Here is a 27,392-nt window from a genome sequence, read left to right on the forward strand (position 1 = left end):
AGTCACTAGCATGTTGAGTCACTAGCATGTAGAGTCACTAGCATGTTGAGTCACTAGCATGTAGAGTCACTAGCATGTTGAGTCACAAGCATGTTGAGTCACTAGCATGTTGAGTCACTAGCATGTAGAGTCACTAGCATGTTGAGTCACTAGCATGTAGAGTCACTAGCATGTTGAGTCACTAGCATGTTGAGTCACTAGCATGTTGAGCCCCAATGGCGATTACAGAGAAAATGTTGCTGTGCAAAGCATTTGGACACCAATCATTAAAGAGCCGTTTTCTGGCGCTACATTGCAAAGCAACTTGACATGTTGCATGAATTGGTTGTTAGATACATCCTATATCATCACAGCTTAACCTGTCAAGTCTGCATTAGCCAGATTAGCATGAGACTGATAGCTTGCATCTTGCATTGGCTGGAGATAAAACACATGCAAGTTGTGTAACTTCAGCAGAATGAATGTGTGGATGTGCAGCATATGAATTATGGAGGTTGTGGTATTCAGACAGCAAAATGTCACAGCAGGGCTGAGACTGGGGTTATTTGAAGTGAGTCCTGAACAAACAGCAGGTCTAGCCAGAAATAGTCCAAAGCTGAGCAGAGGGGTTGACTTTGGGTCAAGTTCAATGCGTGAATGCACTTGTTATGAGCATTACGATCACATTTTATTTTATTCTATTTGCACAGCTATTTTCTCAAGGTGGGGTGATTATTTCTCATGGTGGGGTGATTAAACAAAGACAAACTTCTGGTTCACAAAGAGACATAATTACACATAATTAGGGATGTAAGTTATAATTAATGAGTTAATCTAAAGTGGACTTATCTTATCGACCGACTAACCGTTAAATAATAAGCGGACATTTTCTCTTTCGGCAAGAGAGCAAACTGTCTTTCCATAACATGCTAATGACATTTTCCATAACATGCTAACGCTAATGACATTTTCCATAACATGCTAATGCTACTTCGTCATGCAGCTCGGCGCTATAAAGGAGAAACTTATGGAGCTTTTTGAGGATTTATTATTTGTAAACAGAACAGTATAAAGCGCATGTTGTTCCCCACTGCGTTCTGTTTGGACCGTTTCTCTTAACTATTCTGCTTGGGCACATCCGCCATATTGGTCTTTCTTCGCTTAATGATGACCAGCGGCGCCCTCTACTGGATGGAGGCCAAATTGCAACACTAAAAGATCTAAATGGACTTTATTAATTGATCAGAGCTAATTTTAACATTAACTATAAAACTTTATAGATAAGGTCAAGTATATAAATGCACAATAGATCCTGAAAATAATAAAAGTATAGTTATATTATTATAACTTTATTCTTGTAATTTTATAATTTTCTCCATATGGCTCCAATATTACATGTTGGTTTCTCTAACAATCAGATTGATAACAACAGAACAAACTACACCATGAAACAAATAAAAACATTTAAAGTCAATATACTTTTACATTTAAAAATGTATAAGTTTAAAACTTTCTTTAAACATTTAAGAATGTTTGTAACAAATTATGACTTAGAAAATTTAAGAATATTTTCAGTACTAGTAAGAGTTAATGCAATTATGTCTATTGTTTTTATTTATTTTTCAGAAAAATGTAAACATATTTGAAGGCATACATTTTCAATATTCAGAAATGAATTTTTGTTTGTGTGTTCTGGTCAGAATCTGTAAAATTCTTAGTTTGCACAAAATATTGAAAATTTTCTTTTGTTTCTTATTTAGACTCAAACACAATTTACAATAAAAAAAACATTCCAAAGCTGTAAAAAATTCTGAGTAATTAATGAACATTACAAAGTTGATTAAACTTGGAAATTAGTTCAACAGGGATAAAATGTGAAATTTTATGTTAAGTCAACTTGTAGTAATGTAAAAACTTAAATCAATTATAACAATCAAGTCAGTATGTTAACTTTAGTAGCCGCATGTATCAAATATGACTTTAAAGAAATTTGACATCGTAATTAAATGCCTTGAAATTGGGCGTCTGTCTCTTTAAAATGTTTTCTCTTTCTGAAACTCCGCCTTCAGGAAGTCATCCCTACATCTCTCCTCCATTAACCCTTAATCAACATTTTTTTCAGCGTTGCCCTGAGAAGTAGCTCAGAAGCTTCTCAGTTCCACCAGGTGTTTGCTAATTGCTGCTGGCTAGTCTGATGGAGCTGAGTGAGAGAGGAGCTGCGCCTCGAAGGCGGGGCTAGGGCCAACCAGGCGTTTTGCGCAGCTGAATGGTTGCCATGAAGATTAAAGGACTTGTTAAACATGTATGAAAGATTCAAGGTTTATTCTTGAAGGAATAACATTAAAACATGTGGAGCTAAAAAAGTGGATTTTACATAACGCTGCCCCTTTAAATGAGTCAAGTTGACTCAGCAAATATAGGATTTTATCGTGTTGCAATGCAACAGGCAATGAAACAGGCAATCGATCAAATATGGCCTCTGGATGAAAATTTGGTGCAGCAGCAGGGAAAAAAACCAAACAAACGTTTAATGGTGCAGCTTCTGAACCCGTTTGCAACATCTGCATGTGCAGACACCACAGCTGTCTCGACCGAAGCGCTTGATTAAAGGAGGCTTATAAAAACAGGCAGGAAAGGTGAAGTTTCCATGAACAAACACCTGCACTGATTTGGGAAGCACCGAAAAACAGATGAAACATGACGAGACCAGCGGGAGGCGAACAAACTCCCCGCTGCGCTGGCACACAATGTTCAGAGGCGAATTCTGCATGACACGACCAAACTTGTTACTCCAGGATGACTTTGGATGAAGATCAATTTGGTTTAACATAAAAAATTATTACTTTAATTATACACTGGAGATTACAAAACGTGTTACTGTTTTTTTAATAAACACCAATAAAACAGAAAAGAACACAAACAAGGCAGGAAAACGATTCCTCCAGTCAGTAATTTGTAGATTTACTAACACTTTCCAGTAATGACTGAGCCGCAGCTTCAGCCAGTCAGAAAAATATTTAAATCATTTACGTACATTCAGCTGGTAAAAAAAGGCAGAACAAAGACACACAGGAAGAAAAGAAGCTTTAAAAGGATATGAATGTTTGTTTGTATGACGGCGCTTTAGGGTCATTTAGCGGCAAAAACGACTAAATTTCCATCAAAAATTGCTGAAATTTTCAACAAAAAAAAAAAACAAGGAAATTTCTTAGTTTAAAAAGTAAAAAAAATCAATAAAATTTCTGAGTTTCTTACATTTGGACTTTTCCTAGAAAATTTCTGAGTTTAATTTCAAAATTTCAGATTTTTCTTTTAGCAAAATTTAGACTTTTACTCTGAATAATGTAAAACTTTCTGATTCTTCTGTTTCGTATTTTCTCTACGAAGGTCCTGATTCGGTGTCGTACATTTGACCCGAAGCTCTTCGTACATGCTGGATAAAAAGCCTTAAAACAAACGTAAGTTATACTGAAGTTGCATAATTCAATCCAAAAGGATTCATAATAATCTGGGAGCCAATATGTCAGAATTAAAATCAGTGTGAGATTTAACATCAATAAAGCATCCAGGAATATCAAACAGCAATCCAACAGTAATGGTCTCAGATACATTCAGATTAATAAAAACATCAAAACACCAACAGATACATCTACTTTTCTTTTTCACAACTCCTGATATTCATGGTTTTGTTACATATTTTTTTACATAAACTACAGCTTATCTGACCTTCAAACGGCATCATTTGAACTTTATACATAAAATGTAATGAAAATCATCTTCATATAAAATAAATTACCCCCAAAAAATACAACAGTAAAATGAAGAAAGTCTGACTTTTACAGAAAATAATTTGGGTTTCTGAAAAACATGAATTAAAAAAATGCTCAAACTTTTGATTTTTCTAAGAATTCAGACTTTTTCTGAATTTTCTTAGAATTTGGTTACATTTTGATCAAACTTGACTTTTTATGTTCTGAATTGTTTAAATTTCAAAATTCAAATTTTCTTCTCAGAATATTCTCAAAATGTTGATAATTTTCTCAGAATTCTGACTTTTTTCTCAGAAGATTAAAGTCAGAATTCTGAGAATAAAGTCAATATTTCCTTTTTTTCAGTCACCCTCATCACTTTCTGTAAACTTCTACTTTTGCTTCAGGAGGAATTATGTAAATCAGGGTTCAGATGATTCACAGATCCTGGGGAATTTTTCCCGTCGCTCGCCGCTTCCCCCACAAACACCAAGTAATTTAAAAACATGTTCACGTTAACCAGGTGAACCCAGGTGAACCCAGGTGAACCCAGTTTTCTGAAAAACTTTCATTTTTCAGAATGAAAGTTTCAGATTTTGAAACTTCCAAGTTTTATCTCAGAGATTTTGTTTATGTCTGAGAAAATTTTCAACCTTTGGAGGTCTGAAATTTCTGAATTTAAACTTTCTGAGATGTTTTGAGCAAATTTTTGACCCAGTTTCAAATTTCTCAGATTAAACTTAAAATTACTGCATTTTTTTTCTCAAAAATATCTGGTGTCTGAAAATTTAAAATTTCCAAGTTTTTTTTAAAAGAACTATTTAAAAAATTGAGATTTCTGTCTTGCAAATTTTTAGCTGTTAGAACACAAAAATGTAATTTTTTTTCAAGAAAATATCTTGAATTAATATAAAAATTTCACATATTTTAGGAAATTTTTGACTTTTGGAAATTGTTTTTTGGAAAAAGTTTCCACTTTTTTTCTAGAGAATGTCTGAAATTAATGCAACTTTCAGAGTTTTTTGAAACTTGCTGCTGCTCTCTATGTTTCCGTCCATAATGGTTGTTTCATCTTCGCTGTCAGACTTTTCCATCAGTCGTTATTATGCTGTTGTTCCAAATAATGTTCTGGTCTTTAAATGAATCATTGATTTAGTGATAATCTAATTCCACTGCGGAGCCACAATCCAGCAGAACCTTCACTGCTTCTGCATAAAAACATCAGAAAAGGGAGAAGCAGAGCTGAATGATTCATCTGGCGCAACAAAATAAAAGTTGTTGGGAAAACTGCTGAGATTCTGTTACGGATGACTTTTTACAGTGAAGCAGGATCTTTCAGTTTCATTTCTGTTTCCAGGTAAATGTTTTAATTTGCCTCAAACTCTGTGGGATTCTCTGAAATATGACCCGTTTCTCTTAGCGTAGGTGGAAACTGAAGATGATTTCATGAAATGATCTTTGCAGCAGAGCCTTTCACTGCAAAAACACATTTTATATTTTGTTTGTTTTAGTGTAAATATCTTCACTTAAAATAAGACAAAACTAACTAAACTAACATTTCAGTGAGGACCATGTTTTCTGTCAATAATTCCTCAATATTGATGAAAAAGTTCTAGTTCCACTGGCTGATTATTTCACTTATAATAAAACATTTTTCCCATGATATAAATATGGATATAGGAGCTAAAACAAGCTTGTTCATTTTGCTGAAAAGTTTCTTGTTAGTTTGTTTTGCCGTATTTAAAGTGTCGTTAGATATTTGCACCAGAAACTCGACCAGAAATACTTGGTAAGATTGTTTTTGTAGTGTATATGGCGTCACCCATGTGTATAAAGTCTGGAGCAAAAAAAAAAAATCACATACATAATAAGTGCATAAACTCAGATTATAACATAAAAATGGACAGATATGAACTTTTTCATGATTAGAAACGAGAATTAACCAAAAGAATAAGAAAACTAATAAAAATATATGATAGTGTTGCACTCACAGAGTGAATCAAACAGATATTTTCACCTACTGATTCCCCCCCATATTATATATGTATACATATAAATAACTTCAGAATGGTTCCTTCGCGTTTTCACACTCTGACTGAAGGGTAGAGTAAATCCAGCTCCTTTTGCGCTTCTTCATCCTGAATAAAGAAAAATATTTTAAAGTCATTTTTGGCTCATTTTGAACTGTTCAGCCACTAACTGAAGCTAACTGTCTTTAAATGTTTTTCCATTCTGTTTTCACTGGCAGTGGTGCGTTATTGTAAAGCGAAAGTAGAAATGTGTGTAAAACTTTGTCAATTTTCTGCTAATGTTAAAAAATAAAAAAATAATTTGCTGTTATGTTTTTTTCCCCAATTAATAAGAAACAAAATCACAAAGAATAAATTTGTTCAGGTGACAAGTCATCAAAAACTTCCTGCTGTCGTCTTGTTTGTTGTTTCTGGCAGTAGTAACATCCAGTTGTTGATTACGTGACTCATGTGATGTGACAAAAGTGTTTCCACTGCAGTTTTGTAAAGTAAACCGATTTGCATCCAGCCAGAAGAACATAGCTCATCCAACCAACAAAACTTTTCATCAAACAAATTTGTGTTTTTTAAATTGCTGTATTTCCATTAAGCAAATTCATTTAAAAAATGTCAAATTGCACATGTATTTGGTCAATAGACAGTCTTAGTGAATAGTTCCTCTTCTTCTTCGTGTTCATTCATCATAGCCACTGGCAGTGGCATTAGCGCCACCAACTGGTAAGAAGGACAAATGTCACCAAAACCCAGAGCACTTTGTCTTTGAACTTTCTGAAATAAATCAACAAATTTAGTTTTGGCTGTTATTTGATAGAACATTAAACAAAATAAGACACACACAAAAAGAAACTAATTTACCCTCAATTCAGATTGGATTAAGAAAAGTGAATATTGATGAAACTATAAAACTAAATTGCAGCTAAAGATTTTACTTACTGATTAATCTATCGATTATGCCGACAATTAATCAATTAATCTGATAAAAAATATTCTGTTGGTTTTTGAAATAACAGTTTTATCCAACATTGGAAATAAATAAATAAATTTCTGGATAAACCAATTAGTAATTGGACAGCAAAGGATTTTTTACAGAGCTAAAACTTGATGAGTTCTGGGTGACACATATTTACAGACGTCTTTTTCTCTTACATGAAAGTTTTGGATTAATTACTGCTCTGTGGTGAATTTATAGAAAAGACAAATAGAGGGTAGAATGGCCTAGTCAAAGTCCAGACCTCGATGATTGAGGAATGAGCAAAAACTCCATGTCTAGAATGAAATTCTTTTTACTTCATGTTCTATTGGTTTAAAATGGAAATGTTTTGGGTTTAAAGTGAAGCGAACCTCTTTGCAGACGGTGTTCATGGACGATGCAGCTTCACACATCTTCCTGGCCTTCTCGCTCTGCCCCAAAGCTTTATAACACTGCCACAAAAAACTGTAAAGTTAAGATAAATCACAGTTTACGGCCAACGGGATCATCAGAAACCGTCACTGACCTTCGCCAGGAACACGTAGTTCAGCTTCGAGTACGAAGGATGAATCTCTTCAACCTGCGTTAACAGAAAAAACACAAAACTGGTCCATTTCTGAGCCGGCGGATTTACCTCAGCAGAAAACAGATTATCCAACAGATCAGAAGAAAAGAAATATTCCTTATTGCCGCACAGAGTGAAAACTACAACAGCAGCATCGCGGCACAAAAAGAGACAAAAAACTAACTTAAAAGTAACTTTTCAGAAAAGATACAAGAGCTTTTTTTTCTTTGACTAAATAATTCCTTAATGTTGGTGAAAAAGTTCTACTGGCAGACAAATTAATACACAATATGGGAAAAACGTTTCATTATAAGTGAAATAAACTGCCAGAGGAACTTGGTAACGATTGTGAAAAAATTGCAATAATCTTCCCGATTATTACTGCCTTCTCATCAATATCAATGAAATATTGATCAATGAAATATTGACTTCAAACAATTAAAAAGTTACTTTTAAGTTACTTTGTCTTATTTCTAGTTTACTCAAGAAACTAAACCAGAAATACTTTGTCAGATTGTGTGTCTTTGCAGTGCAGGATGAAATACAAAAAGACAACAGACTGTTTACAACAGCGCACAAAACTTTTACTGTAAATAAAAAATCCTACAAAAAAACCAAACAGTTCCATCAAGCAAATTTATTTTCGTAATTCCGATTTGTGCAGTTTTACAGTTAATGGACGCGCAGCTGGAGACGGTTTGGAGGAAGGATCTGTTTTTTGTTTTCACGTAAAACGAATACGCTGATTGGTCAGGTGCAATTATGGTAGCCACGGTAACCGGCCCCGCCTTTACTCCACCTTCTGTAACAGTGGCGGTTTGAGTCTGAATTGGCGCTGGGTTTGTTCCCTCCAGCTGCAGACGTGCTCCCAGGTTTTCGCCAGCGAGTCGCAGCACGACTCACTTAAAGCCCAGCTGATGAGAAGAGGCATGCAGAGGAAAACTGGCCAGGGGCAAAAGTATTTTCTCTGCTGTATAAACAGTTGAAATGTGGGAACGCAGATTAGACCGCTCTGAAAACACACAGATTAAAACAAAAAGGAACGCAGGAGGGAAAATTTCTGCTGCGGCGCAAAATAAACTCGATTCTGGTTGATTGTGAGAACAAAAACTAACAAAACTAAATAAAAACTCAACTTTCTCTGTTATTTAAGAGTATTTGTTCATTCATTTCAACCAATTAGGATTAATCCACATTCATCCAACAGGTTGTTTATTTAAAAATACACCGATATCAATATCCAATACTATATCAATAATGGGTTTCAAGCAGTTCCCTGCAAATTCAATGTAACGTTTAGCTCTATGTTAAGGTGGATTTTATCACCGTATTCAGTATTTAGCCCCTCAAATAGACTCACTTGCATTATTAATTGTTAAATTTCACTCGTCTGCTTCACTTTGTTAAAAATAACTGGGTTTGTAAACTTTTTCACATAAAATCCAAGCATTTTTAAGCATTTTCAAGGTAAGTTTCAAACTTTCTCAGCACCACTTTGGAGACAAAAAACAATACAAATCAACTAAAAACGACTGTTTCAATTCACCTTTACTTGATATTATTTAATATGGTTATTAATAATGTTTTGTGAGAAACTAAAATGGAACTAAATTTTAAGTTTTTTAATTCTCTCACACTGAAAAACATCTCACTTCTGACATAAAGCAAATAGAAATATTTTTAGATATTCTCGCTAATCGAAAACAATAATATTTTTATCTGATTTGTTTTCAAACAGTGAGAAAAAATTCCTAATCTTTAAATATCTGGTGCCCACATTTAAGCTTTTCACCAAACATTAGATTTTATTACTAATTATTGTCTATAAATTACTTGAATAAATAACTTTCCAAACCTTAAAAACACCAAAATAAAATTTTCCAGGACCTCAAAATAAAAACGCTTTTGTTTTTACCTTCAGGAAATTCTTCAGTGCGTCTTCGATTGTGGCGCTTGGAGGTTCTCCAAATAGCGTTGCAGCAACTTTCCTCTCTATCCACGACAACTGAGCAACCTGGGAAATAACCGAATAACGACCTTAAAACAGGAAAATACCAGACAAAAAATAAGAAGGAAGATACAGAGTAATTTATGACCTTTAGCACCAATTTCATTGAAATCATTAAAATTTCTATTATTTTTCATTGGCGGCGTTCAGCCAATCAGAGCCGAGGAAAATGGAACGGTTTCCTGGATTGGCTGGTTTGCAAATCGTCGTTTTAGCTTTTAAAGCTGCAGTTTAGTTCGAATATTTTAGAAAAATCCTCAAATTTTCCACAAATAATTCCATTAAAAAAAATTTTAAAGTCACATTATATCGTCATGTTTTCTTGTCTTTAATGTTAAATATAATTTTTAACATTGTTTGGGATATTATAACTAACCTAAAACAAGAAAAGTTTAACCTGATTTAACTTTTTGGTATGTCTATGAAAATACATGGTTTCCACTGTAAATAATGTTTTCCGAATTTAATCAAAGGATTTCACTTTATGACAAAACTGCAGTTTGAATATGAAGCTTCCTTTATAAGGATTTCAAAATAAAATCATGGATGGTGTTCTTTTTTTTTGTTTGTAAACCAGCATAATAGTAAAGTTAATATTTTTCACCAATTTTCTGAGTGAAATTACACCAGTGTTATTTTTATTTTTCCAGTGTTTCTACTGGAAAAATAAGATTAATTTATTTCCCCCTCCTTTCCCAGGAATGAAAGTTATTTCTAAGGTTAAAATCTACTAACTTTTTTACATTTCAACTAACACTTAGTTCACATTTCTTGCTTTAATTTTTTAAACGTTGCATGAAAACAAAATCTGAAAATGTGCCAATAAACCCCCCTATATTTGATCTAAAGTCCAAATATAGCAGCGATGACTCAGTGAGTAAAGACGTGGCGTGATGGCCATAAAACAGCCGTTATCTGAATCAAAAACAAACGGCAGAACGGAAAGAACACGAGCCGAACAGAAACAGGATGGAGCTATCACTCCGCTGCAATCTGATTTAAAGCTAACAATGGCTGCTGTTAGCCTCCCAGGGAGCGAACTGCTAAAAAAAACACACACAGTCTGCGCTACGGCAAGCCGTCACCATCAATAATTAGACCTAGATTAACGGCTTGTTCTAAACTGGTTTTTATTACAAACTCAGCAGTTGTGAAATGGAAATGCTCAGTATTTACTGACAGTGTTTCGGTATAGAAACGTTGCAATACAACGTCACGCCAAAAAAGCTGCTTTCCAATTATGACTAGCATTAGTATTAGCTGTCAAGTTGTCAACATAATGCATTAAATCTTAAATGTTCTCCTGATATATAAAGCAAAGGGACACAGTGCTTTGGTACTAATTATTAGAACGACAACAACTAGATAACAAGATCCGGAAAAAGTTTTAATTCAGAAAAAATAGCAAATGAGAAGGAAGTAGATTAGCTATGCTAGCTTGACTATGACAAATTTGACATGTAGATGTGGAGCAGAATTCAGTGTTTTGGTTCAGTTAAAAAATAAAAAGAGGCGATCTAAACACCAACTCTGACAGGTCATCAGTACAGCAGGTGTTTAAATTAGCTAATAATTTCTACGTGTCTTCAGATTTAGTAGAACCTGTAGCTAGCTGACATGAATTCATGAAAAAAAAATCTCACATTGTAACCAAAATAATGATCAGTGACCAGTTTTCTGAGCAACGAGTAATCTAACACGTTGCTATATCAAATCCACTACAACTGGATTATCGAAACCACTTTGCGTTACTATCTTTTGAAATTTAATTTAATTTCCTCTACGTGTTTTGGGGAGTGACCGACGTTTTTATGCGTCAGTATCAGCAGCGACAGAAACGTAAACAATGGAGGGAGATGCACATTTTATTGGTGGAAAAACAGGAAGTATTTTGAGTTTCTGTCGCCAAGTCCGATAATTATAAGCGGTTTTGGGCTTTTTCTTTTTTGAAAAGGAAATTTAGTTTTGGGCTCGTTTTTGAACGTGAAGTTGCTCATTTGGGCTTGGAAATAAGCAGAAACTCATAATAAATCCCAGAATTTGTCCGACATCCAGTTAGTTTTAGTTAGACTGTTTCTGTCCATCATTTCCTGGATGATCCGTCCCGCTGTGCCTTTATTAATATATTACCTGTGAATGATTTCGCAGCATTCACATGCAGCATTCATAAACAAATGTTAAAATTGTAAATCTATGCTCTGTGTTGAAATGTTAGCATCTGTGCTAAAGCACTTATGCTCTAAATATGACCCTCATTAACTAATGTTTTAAGATCTGATTACTTAATTGGGATTTAACAGAAATGTCTTCCTGTAACATTTTTACATTTTCTGTGTTCAAAATCAGAACGTCTCATTATTGATACTAACGGCTTGCCATACTCTCTGAGGTCAGACAGGAGGGAAAGGTCACCACGTACAGCGTAGCACCAGCGGCCCAGCAGGTGGTAGGACAGGGGGTCCTGCGGCTTCAACTCGATGGCTTTATCCAGGTGATCCTGGGGCAGAAACAGGGAAACGAGGGTTTAACGCCGACTCATGGTTCAGCAGAGACGGATTTTAACGCTGATTCATGGTACGACAGAGAGAGAGAGAGACGGATTTTAACGCTGACTCATGGTTCAGCAGAGACGGATTTCATTGCTGATTCATGGTACGACAGAGAGAGAGAAAGACGGATTTTAACGCTGACTCGTGGTACGGCTCCTGTTTTCACCGCCTTCTGTCCCAACCTGATCTGTCCTGCTTCACCAACCCACAAGTATTTCACAAACACCTCTCACACGCAAACCTGCCGCAGCGCCGCACACTTCCCCCGCGGTCGCAGACCCTCCCCTTCTTTTCATTTCTGCCTTTTTCAGCTCTCTCTCTCCTCTCTCTCATTCACCTGTCAGAGCTCTGAAGGTACACCGTGTTTGGGAAAACTGCTGAGAGGAGAGAAAATGCTACGTGCCGTTGCTCCATGCTCTGGTTATGTAAGCGGATGAGTGAAACCTGAACCTTCAGAGCCACATAAAGACGGTTATAAAGTTGGCCTTCTGTCACCATAACATTTTCAGGATTAAACAACTAATTTCCCAGCAAGATCCAGAGAAACTAAACACCTTCAGACCTTTGCTTGCAAAATGTGAAAATAGTTTTACATCTGTGTAGCCCACCTTAAAGATGTAACCGTTCTTTATCTTGTTTTGTATCGAGTCGTATTCTGCCATGATTCCACACATGATGGCGTACCTGTGAAGACAAAATAAAACTCAGAAATCAGTTTTTGTGTAAGCAGCTTTTCATGCTAAATAAATACGATGAGCAGAAAGGAAACAACGTCGCAAAAAACCTGCAACATTTGATTGTTTACAAGCCTTAATCGATAAGGATTCTGGTTGTTTCTAAGGTCTCACATGATGATTCAGGCTTCTTTCGAAAGAATAAAATGCACAAAAATATAAGGCGAACATTTATGTGTGAAGAGTTTTGAAGGTGAAATTTTGAAGGTAAATTTTTATAAACAAATTTTTATAGGCAAATTCCTTAAGGTGAATATTTTTCTGCAGAATTTAAATAACAAGGATTAAAATCCATTGTCTAAAACTATCAGACTCTAATTATACTCTCTTTCTTCCGTACTAAGTGCCAAAAGGTTACAAACATCGAAGACGTTACGCTGCTGCAAATTCTCCTTAATGCCTTAAACTCCATTTTGTTTCAGTAAAACATTAAAGCTTCTCCTGCTCTGCTAGAAAACATGATGGCTCGAGATTTTTAACCCCAAACAGACAGATACAAATTAAATAACATGTTCAAGTGAAGTGGAGGGGAATCAAACACCAGAGAAACAATCATTAATGGAAAATCAACACGGATTAGACAAATACTGCCTCAAATTACCCTGAACGGCAAACACCAGACGAGGAACTGTGGGCTCCTTGACTAAAGAACCTCGTGTTTATTTAGCGAAGGCAGCGGGGGACGAGCCCACACAGCCACTGGCTGGTTCTGCTGCGGCGCTGCTGGTTTCCAGCAGAGATGCTATCTGTCACCAGCAGGTCCAATGAAAACAGGCAGCTGGATGCAGAGGCTTTGAACAGATCCGTCGCCTCTGATTAAAGATCTGCTGAAAGCCACAGCGGTCGGCTTTTCCTTCGCCTCCGTGTGTTAATCCCGGATTCAGCTTCTTGTTTTCATGCAAGTAGCTGAGAGTTCAGCAACGTGGGTATCGGATCTTCTCAACTTTAGCTCGAGAAAACGTTGCACTGCAAAAACATAAAGTTATACCAAGTACTTTTGGTCGAGTCTCTAGAGAAAATATCTTGGAAAAAAAGACAAAAATAACTTACAGGTAACTTTTGAGCAAGATATAGACACTTATCTTATGTCAACAAAACAAGTTTTACTGATTTATCAAATTATTTCAATCAACTGGCCTAGCAACCCAGTTTCACTGTCAGTTTATTAAACAAAAAATTTTTCCATGTTATAAAAGGAAAAATCTGCCAATTGAACTTGTGTTTCTAAATCAATATTGAGGAATTATTTACTAAAAAAAGTTTCTGTTTCTTACTGAAAAGTTACTTATGATCAGATTTGGTAGAAAAGCCAAATATGCGCTCCAGGAAAAGCAGCACTACTGCAACATATTTTTACTCAAGTAAAAGAAAAAGAAAAAAGTCTTAAGGCTAAATATTGCAGAATTAAACAATTTATTATAATTATATATTATTAAGGCGAATGTTCATTTTAACGTCCTGTTTTCATTGAATGTCTGAGCAGAATTCACTGTGATGTTTAATAAAATTTATTATCCGAATCTGTTCATGAAATTTGAAATTTAAATTATTCTAAAGTGAGTCTTTTTGCGCGGAGTTTGCATGCTCTCCCTGTGCATGGCGGGTTCTCTCTGGGTTTCCGGCTTCCTCCCACAGCCCAACAACACGACTGTCAGGTTAAATGGTCTCTCTGAATTCTCCTTGGGTGAGTGTTTATTCTGTCCTGTTTTAATTTCTGAGTTGCACTTTCAAGGCAGCAGGTGGACTTTCATTTTCAAGTTAAAAATGTTCAACTTGAAACGTCAATGTTTTACAGTGCATGCAGAAGCAGCTGAGCCACATTTTAAACATGAATACTGGATTGTTGAAAGGACTGCTCTTATGCAATGCTGCTTTATTTCAGAGGCACAGAGCAGGGAAGAGGAAGAGATAGGATGTAGAGGTGTGTCTGGCCTCAGGGCCCCAACTGCTGAAGCCAACCAGCTCCTTTAACTGAGAGCTGAAACTCTATCCTCGCTAATAAGAAAAGGAAAGTATCAAAAGGGGAGGAGAGAAGTTGCAATAGATGACAGGGGAAGAAGAGGCGAGGAAAGAGCGCTTCATTGCGTAAAGTTGGTGCACATGTTCCAATAACATCTCTAAGAAATCCCCTAGTCCACTGGGCAAAAACAAAGAGCCCAAAGAGACAGGTGCTTGGCGGAAACAGCAGATAGATTTCAGATCCAAACACGAACAGCCAAACGCAGAGAGTTGCCAGATGGGACTCCAGGCTAAAACAGAAACAGGATGAGGAACTGCCAAATGTTTCAGTGAGCAATGTGTACAGCTTGCTGACACAATTAGCTCAGGACAAAAACAAAGTGATACTTTTTCTCTACCGTCTCAGAGGATCGCTGTGAGTGAAGTCTACAAGCCTTTGCACCAAAATGACAGAAAAACTGTGAAATGAAGCAAAATATGCATTTTACTGCGTACTCAATTGGTTTGCTACAATTGTACAAGCAAGAAACAGGCATTTCGGCAAAGTTTGGCAATAAATATGAGGACAGCATCCACAAAAATGTTTCCAGTGCTCTGAAAAATCACAAAGTTTTACTATTTTTGGTTTAGTTTCCAATGCAAATGATACAATTGAAATAAGACAAAACAAACTTTCAATTAAGATTAAAAAGCTTGTTTTAAGTAAATAATTTCTTAATATTGTCAGATCATTTCCAATGCTATAAGTGAAATAATCTGCCAGTGGAAATACGTTTTCATCAAAATTAAGGAATTATTGGTCCAATATTTTGCAGAAAAGTTACTAGTAGGTTTGTACTTTTGTCTTTAATAGAAACTAGACCAAAAATACTTGGTAATATTTATGTTTTTGCAGTGTGAATAAAAGCGAGAGTAAAAAGGTGCAGAACATGAGATGACTCACTGATAATGCCAAACCCATTTCTTCCATTAAAGCACCAACAAAAGAGCTCAAAAGTTTCTCTGTTTTTTTAAAGAACATCTGAGCTTCATCGGCAAGATGAGACGCAGGAGCGGTGCGAAGCCAGAACAGCAGCACCTTTCATAGCCGCTGCTCCGCTCAGATCATCAAAGCAGGTTTGTTCAGCTAGCCTTCCTCACCCAGCCTATTAAACTGTCAATCACTCCCTCTTTGTCTGCATTCATTAACATCTAAACGTCATTTTTATGTGATTGAGTTTACAGATTAATGTCCTCCCAATCCTCCAGCGATGTTTCATTTTAACTGCGTGAGTTTAAAGGACATGCATTATGCAAAAATTTACGTTTTGCCCAATTTTTTGTATTTCCATTTGGGTTTCTACTGATTCTAAAAATGAAAAAAAAAAAAAAAAAAAAAAAAAAAAAAAAAAACATAAAAAAATGTATAATAAATTTTTTGATGTCTGGAAAATGAGCAGTTTCAAAAACCTTTGGAATGTAACATCACAAATCAGCTGGCATTGGCCGTTTCCTAGCCAACGGCCAGAACCTAGCAACCCCAGCAGAGTTCCACTCGTAACCTAGCAACCCCAGCAGAGTTCCACTCGTAACCTAGCAACCCCAGCAAAGCCTGGCCAGTTATCTACATCGTATAAACTAAATTTTACCCAGTATTTTTGGTTTAGTTTCCAGTAATATATCTTAGTCCACTTGTTATTAAACAAAACTAAGTTGCAAGTAACTTTTCAACAAGATATAGGAGTTAATAATTCCTTAATATTAATTTTTAAAATAAAAAGTACTATGTAGTAATAATCTGCCAGTGGATCTGGTATGTTCTCATCAATATTAAGGACTAAGAAACCAAAAACAAGCTCCTATATTTTGCTAAAAAGTTACCTGTAAGTCAGTTTTGCCTTAGTACAATTGTATTGAGACATTCACACTAGAAACTAGACCAAAAATACAGGTAAGATTTTGAGTTTTTGTAGTGTAGGAACCCAAGCTAAGCTCTAGTACATTCATATTTACAGCTGTACAATGGCTGCTGGAAAATACAACTGCTTTGTTGTACCATCCAGAAACCACTTGCTGTATTGTTTTTGGTTGTGCAGGAGGATATACTAATGCTTTTCAAAGATGTAAAGTTGTATTATTGTGCATCTGTTTGCAGCCATTTCTAGGTATGAGTGTAAAGGTTGAGTTGGGGGGACAAATTATTTGTGAGAGAGTCCCACATGAGGTGAGAGAGTCCCACATGAGGTGACCTTTAATGCCTGATTGTGCTTTTGGGAAAAGGGGGTAAAAAAATCAGTAGTTTCAGTGGTGGAGCAGAAAGTAAGTTGTGCTGCATCTAAACAGCAGCTGCCAAAGTGTGACAAGATGAACAGCATTCATAGAAAAAGAAAAAAACGGTGACAAGTTTTCTCACGGCATCTGTGCTCTAAGTAAACAGTTACCTGCAACATAAACTTCCTTTCAACACCTGGCAGCGCTCCACCCGTCCCACCCTCCTCCGCTCTCAGAGCAGCTCTAACCTAATTTGACCCGCTCATTCAAGTCCGACTCTTTTACTGCTTCATTTCAGAATCTTGCTAATCCCATTAGCAAAAATTAGATTACCCATTAAGCCGTTTCTCTTTATTAGCTAAACAAACGAGGCTTTGTGTTTCGGTTGACATCGCGAGCCGAGGCCAGTTGTTCTCTAGTCTGCTGAGAGAACAAGGCTTCAGTCTTGCAGACGAAGAAACGTCTGCAAAAACCAAACGAACTTGCATGAACTCAGCCGCAAACAAAAATGTGTTTCAAGAATTTCTGACACTCAGAATGAGGAAGAACTCGTTGTGTAAACAATCAAATTATACTATTATTCTAAGCAGTAATAGTACAAAGGAGGATCTTCTGTGCAACAAAGAATTCGTTGGAAATACAAAGTACACTGACGCCTTTAAGGCTTGAGCAACAGCATTTAGTAGCAGCAAAACTGTGTAATTTTCTCTTTGACTCCAGGCACCGTTTGAAAGTTTTTAACCATTTCAGCGTCGACAAGGAAATACCACGTTCCTATTGAGTCCACTTTTATTGAAGTCCAGTTCATTTGTCGAGAAAATTTAGTTTGTTTTTAGTTTGTTTTTCTGGAGGTGTGAAAACGGAGTACAACCCCAAAAAAGCTACAAACCTCTGAATCTATTCAGATGAAGTGAACCGCAGTGCAGCTTGAGTGCATATGTGAACGCCAAGCGGACTGGAGGCCGCTCCAAAAACAGGAAGTGAACTAAAGTGCAGGGCATTCTGGGTAAATGGACCCAAATTGAGCACCAGTGGGAGAAATGTCTTTGGTTTTATTGTTTACCAAAGACAAAAGAGAAATCCTACGAACTCTAAAATCTCCATTTTTGTTTATATTTTGTGAAGAAGGAAGTTGATCTGTGTCTTCTTCAGAGATTTTAATGTTTCATTCTTGAAATACGACAAAACTAAGTTTCAATTATTTTTCTGCAAGATATATAGAGCCCTGTTTGAAGTCAGAAGTGACACTGGCAGATTATTTCACACTTAAAAAACATTTTCTCATGTAATAAGCAAAATAATCTGCCAATGGAACTAGTTCTTTTTCATCAATATCAATAAATTATTGAAATAAAATAAAGATCAGGAGTGAGATAAAAGAGGAAGAGAGGAGACCTCCATGTAAAAAGTAAAATATAAAATTATATAAAAATAAAAAACAATAATCAAATTTTATTTGTATAGCACATTTCAGCAGCAAGGCATTTCAAAGTGCTTTACATCATAAACACAAGAACACAAAGTCATGCAACATATAATAGACAATACATTGTTACATATTACATTTCAAATGAAACTCTAAACAGGTGTGTTTTAATTGCGATTTAAAAGAAGTCAGGGTTTCCGCTGTTTTACAGTTGTCTGGAAGTTTGTTCCAAAGTTTTGGTGCATAGATGCTGAAAGCTGCTTCTCCTCTCTTGGTTCTGGTTCTGGATGCAGAGCAGAACCAGAACCAGAAGACCTGAGAGTCTGGAAGGTTGATACAACAACAGCAGATCTTTGATGTATTGTGGTGCTAAACCGTTCAGTGATTTGTAAACTAACAACAGTATTTTAAAATCTATTCTTTGAGCTACAGGGAGCCAGTGGAGGGACTTTAAAACTGGTGTTATGTCTCTATTTTCCTGGTTCTAGTGAGAACGCGAGCAGCAGCATTCTGGATCAGTTGCAGCTGTTTGATTGATTTGTTGGACAGGCCTGTGAAGATGCTGTTACAATAATCAATGCGACTAAAAATAAACGCATGGATGAGTTTCTCTAGATCTGGCCGAGACATTAGTCCTCTAATCCTGGAGATGTTCTTCAGGTGATAGAAGGCCGACTTTGTTACTGTCTTTATGTGGCTCTGGAGGTTCAAGCCCGAGTCCATCACTACTCCCAGGTTTCGGGCCTGATCGCTAGTTTTTAGTTGTAATAACTGAAGTTGTGCATTGACTCTAGATCGTTCCTCTTTGGGTCCAAAAATAATGACTTCAGTTTTGTTTTTGTTCAGCTGGAGAAAGTTTTGGCACATCCACACATTTATCTGCTCTAAGCATTTATTCAGTGATTGGATGGGGTCAAAGGTCACCTGGTGACATTGTAATGTAGAGCTGTGTGTCATCCGCATAGTTATGGTAGCTAATATTATTTCCTGTTATAACCGGAGCTAGTGGGAGAATATAAATATTGAATAAGAGGGGTCCTAGGATTGAACCTTGGGGTACCCCACATGTGACCTTTGACCTAAAGGTCAAAAATCACTAAAACAAGTTTGGTCTGATTTAAGTTGAGACAGCAAGGAAAAGCCGATGAGTCTTTTTATTCAGTTTATGTAACGGGACACATTTCAGGCAAATTCTTCATCTAATCAGCAGTCAAGTTTTGACATGAGCAGATTTTTTAGATGTGAAACACAAAGAGCCTGCAAACCGGATTTTTCCTTTCAGACTTAATTAAAAGGAGAGATGACTTTTTTTTTGCAACAAACACATAGCAAAAATATTTAGTCACTGTCAAACTGACTAACATGCAACATCTGCAGATTTACAGATGCTTCTGGATAAAAATGACATTTTCTCCCTCATATCCCAAAGCACCTCACCTGTGCAGGTGTAAACAGTGAATGAAGAACTACAGCCGTAATATCCGACATTAATCACACCAATTCTTCCAGTATAACTGTCAATATATGTCAGCTGGGTTAAGCCTGGTTCAGTTTGCATTCCTGAAACTGGATGTGATTCTATCAGATTGATCCTTGGGAAGTTAGTTGACATAAATATGTTTGATTGGATCGCCTGAGAATTCACGTTTCTTTACTTCTTTACTACTTGGGTGAAAAGAAAAGCTAGAAGACCACCCAGCATTTATCCATGTTCTCTGGGTAATCTCTTGTTTTGTAAAACGCAATATCTTTATCATGAACTGTATTTAAAGTTTCTGCTTCACCAACTCAGAGGAACATCTTGTGCTTGAGTTTGGGTCTAAAACAATCAACAGAATGAAGATTGACAGAACAGGAACAGATGGAATCTCAACAAATACAAAAAAAAAATTATAGTTAAGTGGAAGGAAGACGTGTGGTTGAGAAAGAGGTGGATAAGCATTAATTGTTGTCTTGAAAATATTTTTTTGTCCGACAACGTAACGTTTTGATTTTTAAGCCAAAATCACCAAAAACATAAGAAATAAGCAATCAATACGTCATTAAATAAACATAATCAGCGTTGGATAACATTTACTCAACTACATTCATATTTTTGAAAAAATATGTTTTCACTAATATTTAGTTTTTACTTTTATTGAATGACTTTATCATGAAGTATTTCTGCTCTTACTTGAGTAAAATTTCTGGATTTTCTACCCAATGAATGAAAAACAAGTTTTTATTAAAAGAAACTGTTTTGGAGAAATTTTCTTATTTTTTACTCACTATATAAATTTTCGTCCTTTTTGTCCAAAATTTCCACTTCACTTTATCTGACGATGTAATTTTTCCATATCAGTAACTCGGTTTTCAAGCCACCTCCATACATGAGCTTCCTATTTTTAATTAAGTATTAAATAAACTCAATTATATTTTAATATGACACGCACAATCATTTACCAGAATAAAATTATAAAAAAGGGAGAAAATGTAAAAACTTACCACTGATGACTTTCAGCACATTTGGGATTCACTTTAATGGCCTCTTCACCAACAGCTTTACCTAAAACAAAAAAGTAAAAAGATACTAACTTCCATTTAAACTCAAATGCAACATTTATTTCTGGAGTGGATGCTTCAGTAAAAATGTTTATGAACATGCCTAAATTATTTTATTTTATTTATCAATGAAGAATATTTGGTGAAATAAAATGCTTTGTTGACCAAAAGAAAAAATTTGGCTTTAGATGAAAGCGACGAAAACAATAGTTAGATGAAACGGCATCAAGGAGGAGTTTTAAATCGGTCACCGGGCCGCGGAAAATGACAGATCAGCTCCAAAAATGTCAAAGTGTTCCTAAAATAGCCACAGGTGTCGGCTGGCTGATGAGCGGCGCCATGATGAGGAAGGATTAACGGAACCGGCCCGTCCAGTTTGGACCGGAGAAGACTCGTAAAAATAGCTTCTGTTCATTAAGAGAAAGAAAAACAAACGTTGATGTGTGTAGGAAATGATTCAGGAACTGGAAAAAGTTTGGTTTCTTCATGGACTCTGGAAAAAACTCAGATTTAATCATTTGCATAAATGCTTCAATGGAAATAAAAAATGCATTGTTTTCCTTTGACTTAATAATATATAATTATGCCATAAATTAGATATAAATCCATAAAATGCACTGTTATTTGCGGATGATGTGGAACAAAACGTGGAAAAGTGAAGCATATTTTAAAATTCCTACTTTCATACACATTTAATGGTAGTTTTAATACTTTGCTCAGCATTCTAACCAGATTTAGAGAAACAGCAATCTCAGTTTTAAGTTTCTAGCATCAAAAATAAAATTAAACATATAAATGAATATCAATTCAGTCAAAAATTAAAGTGTTAAAATTATAAAAGTTGTGATGAGGCAAATCAAAGATACAGTGTTCAGGATTTGTTAAATTTTTCTTTTTGAGAAAATGCATAAATACTGATTTTTTTTCCAAAGTTAATTTAAATATTCTCCACACTTTTCTTGAACTGAAAATGAATAGTTCCAGATGTTTCAGCTCAGTTGTGGAAAAGATAACAATTAGGATCACTGAGAAAAGAATCTGTTCAAAAAGGAATCAGTTCAGATTGAGGACTCTACTCAGAGTAAAGAGTATTTGTTCATCTGTTCAGACTCAGGAATCTATTTCGACTAAAGAATCTGTTCAGTGTAAAGAATTGTTTAAATAAATAATCTGTTCAGTTTGGTTAGGACTGTTTTGGAAATTGAGCTAAAGTCCAAATACATCTTTATAAAACCTCCAGATAATCTGCTGAACTGCTGATGAACATTTTAGACGTAATAACTGTTAAAAATGTTGAATGAGTCTTTCCGTAAAATTGTGCAGCAATGTTTGCAGGTTACCGTTTTCTGCATGAGTCTTCTTCTCCTCCAGAGTGCCGCTGACGTCGTGAACGTCGCAGTAAGCTCGGGTTAGCCGCCACAGGAACTCTGAGTTCTGCCCAAACTGCAGAAGAGAACGTCATCATGAGACGCCGCCATGTTTTCTGCCTCACTGGCAGAGAAAGTAAACACACCTCGTCTCTCTGCTCCAGAAGGACGCTCAGACTTTTTCTTTTGTCCGACTCGCCGCCCTGACGCAAGCGGTCGATTCTGTCGAGGAGGATGGATAGCTTGCCTGGAGTTTGCTCTTCATCGCTTTGCTCTTCATCCTCGGAGTCTGTCAGTGCAGTTATGTACCTGTGATCACAATCAATGAAATAAGTTTTATTGGCTCAAAGCTGCAATTTGTAGCCAATGCAGATGAGAAATTGTTATTATTAAAACAAGGTTTTCTTATACTTTGAAGCTGCATGTGATTATTTTGGGAGTTAATGGGACTGAACTGGGACAGTTATGGGACTGAACTGGGACAGTTATGGGACACAAAGCGCATATTTTCTTGTTCTGCATATCTTACAATGAAATGAACAAAAGAAATATTAAAAATAATAATAAAAAGGTTCTGAACAAGAACTGACTTGTAATCTTTAATATTGAGAATTTAAAAAGCAATAAAGCAGGATGTACAGTCTTTCTCGTCGCCCCCCAGTGGTCACAACGGTACTGCAGTTAGCTTACCAAAGGATTGTGTTTAAAAATAATAACAAAACCTGATCTCTCAAAAGAAAATAACTCCAGCATTACTTGATTTTAAATTATTTTAAAATAACTAACTTACAAAATAACTTACAAAACAAAGAAATGAGTGGATAATTTTTCTCTTTAATGGAGAAGTAGAACATTTTTGTTTCTGGCAAAGCAACTCAAGTCTGTTTTTATTTAATTTATTTTTTTCTTTTATTGCACTTCTAAGTTACAAATGGCCCTAAAATGTTTCACACACAAAACTTGGCAGTAAAGAACAACTTATCAAACGCATGAAAATTAATTTGTCACTGGAAAACTTAATCCACACTTTAAGAATCAATGGTTTTGTTGTGGCCATTCACATTTACCAAACAAAGAAAGCAATAATTAAAGAGCTACAAGACAATAACATTTTAAGTTGTGTTATATTACAATTTAACGTTATGTGATCTGTGAGTGAACACGTTTCAGAAACTGATTTAATACAAACACCTTTTGCTGGCAGGATGCTAAATTTGGCAAACAAACAGGCGGAAAGTTTCCACCTTCTTGCTCTTGATGAAGAAACAATAATCTCCTTGTGAGCTTTTTCTTCATTCAGAGCAATCTTGTCATACTGAACATTTTAATAAACCACATGCTACCAGGTGGTGATTATACCAGATCAATCTTCACGTCTTGTTTGCACACAAAAACAGCACCTGGTATGTTTACATAAGTGGGGGAACTTAATTGTTTATAATTTTTAGTGGCTGACGTCTGACACCTGAAGAGTTTCCAGGAACATGGGGGAACTTGTTCAGCAGGGTATGGCACGCAACGCTCGCGTTACACGTTTTATGGAGCCTTTTCAATCGGAGGCGAGAGCTTGCACCAACACCCAAAGCCAACACTTGAAAGCCAGAGGTAGAAATATAAAGTTAAAGGTAAGAATCAAAGATGCAGACACCATGAAAAGCGTCTATTAAGTGTTGGCAGCAGCTGCATTTGCGTCAGTGGTGGTTAGAGAATATTTGGGGCCGTGAGGCATGGTTTAGAGGGGATGTGTCAGAGCGGGTCGCAGACAGGAACAACGTAGGTCCGACAGGTGTTTCATACCAAACGCCGTATGCTAACTCCACCCAATAACACACACTCCGACTGTGTGCACTGCAGAGATTTTATTCAATACAAATTGAGACATGTTCTGGGATCAAGAAATCTTGTTCATTTGTTAAACAACAACAGAGACACAATGGAAATGCTTCTATTGGATTACAGATGGAAAGTAGCAGCCAAATGTTCCTGATTAAAACCTTTCATTAACTGATGAGAAAAGCAGACCGCCTCATAAACGAAGGCGCTTTGGCAGTTTGCCGTTGTGGAGCTCTGAGGTGTGTTAGCACAATGCCAAGCAGGAAATGCATCCGGAATCACCTCAGAGTTCAACATCTAAACAATGTAATGATTAAATAGAAAGTACATCCAGTTTAAATTGGATTACAAATCAGAGCAGAATAAAATAATCTGGTTCAGCAGGTTCTCAAATTAACATTCAGGGTTTCCCCCAGAGTATCGTAAGCCTGGCAGGCCGCCAGACTTTAGTTGACCCCCGCCAGACTAAGAGTCCCTTCTTTGTTTATTTTATAGTTTAAAAACCCCCAAAACATCAGTAACAGTACTAGTAAAAACAGGTTAAGCTAGGTTTATAGGTGACACATTGAATAAGGTGCAAATTGAATGAGTCACCTTTTACTCAAAATGGTCTGTTCAGCAGATGAAAGTTCACCTTTCTTGGATCTCCCACTCAACGAGAAAGATTTGTAGACGCACTTGTTGAGGTTTGTGTTGAGTGAGACGGATATGAGTGTGAATATCTTTGTGAACAAAGAATAATGTGTGAAAGTCACTAGAGGACAGCAGCCAATCTTTACAGGAGTCTCAATAAATAAAGATCAGAGCTTCATCCCCGACTCTGAGTTTTAGTTGGAATGTTAAACAATAAAGTTTTACTTTGATATGGTTGAAAGGGTTGCGAGGAGAAAGCCTGGTGTTGTTGGGTTGAAATTAATCCAACATATCAGTAATAACACCTCATTCCTCCTGTTAAGCACAGCGGTGGCTGGGTGATGATTTGGGCTCATTGTGCTGCCACAGCACCATGAACTTCTCCGTACTCAACAGCATTTTAAAGGAAAATGTGACCCAAACTGGATCATTAACAGGACAATGATTCCAAATACAGAAACGCGACATCATGGCTAAAAAAAATATACTCGATGTCTTGAAATGGCCCAGTCAAAGTTTAGACCTAAGTCCGATTGAAATGCTGTGGGAAGTGTCAGGAAGCTGAAGTTGCATCATTTAATTTAAAGGTAGATATTTGTAAAAGGAAACGCGTTAATTTGATGAAACAGCAGCTAATTAGTGGCCGACCCTCCATCACACGCAGCATTTCTGCAGAAACGTGGACGAGCATCCAGACTTAACGCTATCAGCAACTTTAATCGTCGTCTATTTTCATTCTATAATTTTAGGATAAAGAGCTAAATCCTTTTAACAGCCTTCCTCTTTATACTAACTCCCCAAATAAACCCTAAAACCCAAACTCAAATTATTCGTTGGCCAACACACCTCAGATTAAAAGACATCTAAATGGGCGTGCTTTTTGGTTTACCCTCATTCTTGTGGTCGCTTTTTTAATTTTTAGTCTCGTCGCACAAAATCACAAGGAGCTGCAACGAATGTGGCCGGTCTTATTTCGAGCTGCGTTGTTTGCTCATTCATTCCCTGATTCATTTATGTTTTGAACCGTTTCTTCATTCAGCAGTCGGCTTTGCCGCCATCCAATTATTTACTTAGTGGAGCTGGAGAGACACGCAGCGCAGGACTGAGCGATCACTGCATTCCTGTCACGCCATTATTGCACGGCTCATGAATCTCATATGTTGAAAGAAAGAAGACACTAAGGATGTTTTTGTATCACCGTGTTTATGTAATGTGCGTTAGCTTGTTTTGGAGCCGTTATTTTCTTTGCAGAGACCTTGGAAGTGACCGCCTCTGAGCGAAGATGTCATAATATTGCAAAATAGGGATCATCACCATCTAAAACATGGTTTTCCTCTGCGGAGTCAAATATCTACAGATAATTTGCTCACAACAGTTTTAAAAAATTCAGAAATGACGTTACCTCATACACTGAAAAAACCCAAAATTTTAACCCAAAATTTTGGTCTAGTTTCGGGAGCAAATATATTTGCACACCAGAAATAAGACAAACTAACTTAAAATAACTTTAAAGCAAGATACAGAGGTTTTTTTTAGGTAAATAATTTCTAAATAATGATGAAAAAGTACTAATTATTTTATTTAAAACATGGCAAAGTTAAATAATCTGTTATTTAATTAATTATTTACTTAAAACGAGCCTCTAAATGTCACTAAAAGTTACTTTTAAACTCAAAATAAGACAAAATTAAGATATCTAGACTAGAAACTACACCAAAATGGTTTGGTAAGAGTTTGTGTTTTTGCAGTGTAGGTTTTCGTAAACCAGTGGATCTCAGGTCATGAAGATCCTCCATTTTGTTCGCACTCTGTTCACTGATTAGTCCATTATATCGTGGTAGGAGGTCGGAGGCAGCTTGTCCACATCGCCTGACATTTTTTTCTGCTCTCTCATGTGGGTCGATTCCAACAGCAGCCATTTTGTTCATGTATCTTTCTCTCAACAGTGTCCACTTATTTTCTTTCCATTTGTCTCCAAGCACATGCGTTTGCCTATTGAGATAGCGCGGATCATTTACGGTTCAGACTTTATTATTACCTATTGATATTGAACACGTGTCTATCCTGACATATATTGTTACTGTTTTATTGCCAAGCCCTTTTCAGGTTTCAGTTCTGCACTAAAACTCTTTTTTTCTTCATCCTGTTTTGTTGCTCCGTATTCAGATGAAGCAGACGTTCAAAATGTCGCCTTGCAGCGCTCCACCTTTTGTAAAAAGTCGAGGATTAGAGAGCTGCACTTTCATTTTCTACCGGTGCTGGGAATCATCCCCTCGGTTTGAAGACCCCAAGGGGCAAAGAAAGGATGTCTGAACAGAGCTTAGCGGTGCCAGTCTCTGTGGTTACCCTGTTCAAAACAAACAAGAGTTACCATCCCAACATCTCTGGGCCTGGGAACACGCCGACCAACTTAATTCATCTTCTGTTGACAGGATCAATGAAAGGCTGCCTTTAAACAATGCCTGACTGACTGGAGGGAGTCCAGTTATTTAGCCTCCATCCCTTCCAGAAAAAGCGTTGGGTTTTACCCCTACACTGTAAAACGTAATGAGTGGAATTTACTTACAACGCTTACGGAAACTTGGTGCCTAGAAAACTGTAAGCACGTTCAAGCTGCACTTCTTAAGTTTACACAACTTGACTAAATTGATAATTTCATGTTTAATGACATAAAATTTAACGACTGTAAAAGTTGCTGTCTTTACTTAAAATATATATTCAAAGCAGTTGCCTCAAAATGCTTAGCTTAAGTTAACTGAGTACTATTAACTTGTGAGGATAACTTAATAAATTTGACTA

The 27,392-nt window shown here is 36.4% G+C and overlaps 1 protein-coding gene across 1 annotated transcript in view; it reads right to left on the bottom strand.

The window, feature by feature from the left end:
- Positions 1-2,846: 2,846 nt before the first annotated feature.
- LOC129352645 (regulator of microtubule dynamics protein 2) overlaps positions 2,847-27,392 on the bottom strand; it is a 31,845-nt gene continuing 7,299 nt past the window's right edge. The window contains exons 4-12 of the mRNA XM_055021737.1: positions 22,274-22,436; positions 22,101-22,203; positions 20,704-20,764; positions 12,459-12,534; positions 11,721-11,798; positions 9,209-9,307; positions 7,255-7,308; positions 7,100-7,180; positions 2,847-5,866 (exon numbers count right to left, since the gene is read on the bottom strand). Of these exons, the coding sequence (XP_054877712.1) occupies positions 5,813-5,866; positions 7,100-7,180; positions 7,255-7,308; positions 9,209-9,307; positions 11,721-11,798; positions 12,459-12,534; positions 20,704-20,764; positions 22,101-22,203; positions 22,274-22,436 (769 nt within the window). The 3' untranslated portion in view covers positions 2,847-5,812. The remainder of the gene's footprint in view (positions 5,867-7,099; positions 7,181-7,254; positions 7,309-9,208; positions 9,308-11,720; positions 11,799-12,458; positions 12,535-20,703; positions 20,765-22,100; positions 22,204-22,273; positions 22,437-27,392) is intronic.

Source organism: Poeciliopsis prolifica, unplaced genomic scaffold, assembly GCF_027474105.1.
Source record: "Poeciliopsis prolifica strain line A6 unplaced genomic scaffold, Auburn_PproV2 SCAFFOLD078, whole genome shotgun sequence".
NCBI classification, from domain to species: Eukaryota; Metazoa; Chordata; class Actinopteri; order Cyprinodontiformes; family Poeciliidae; genus Poeciliopsis; species Poeciliopsis prolifica.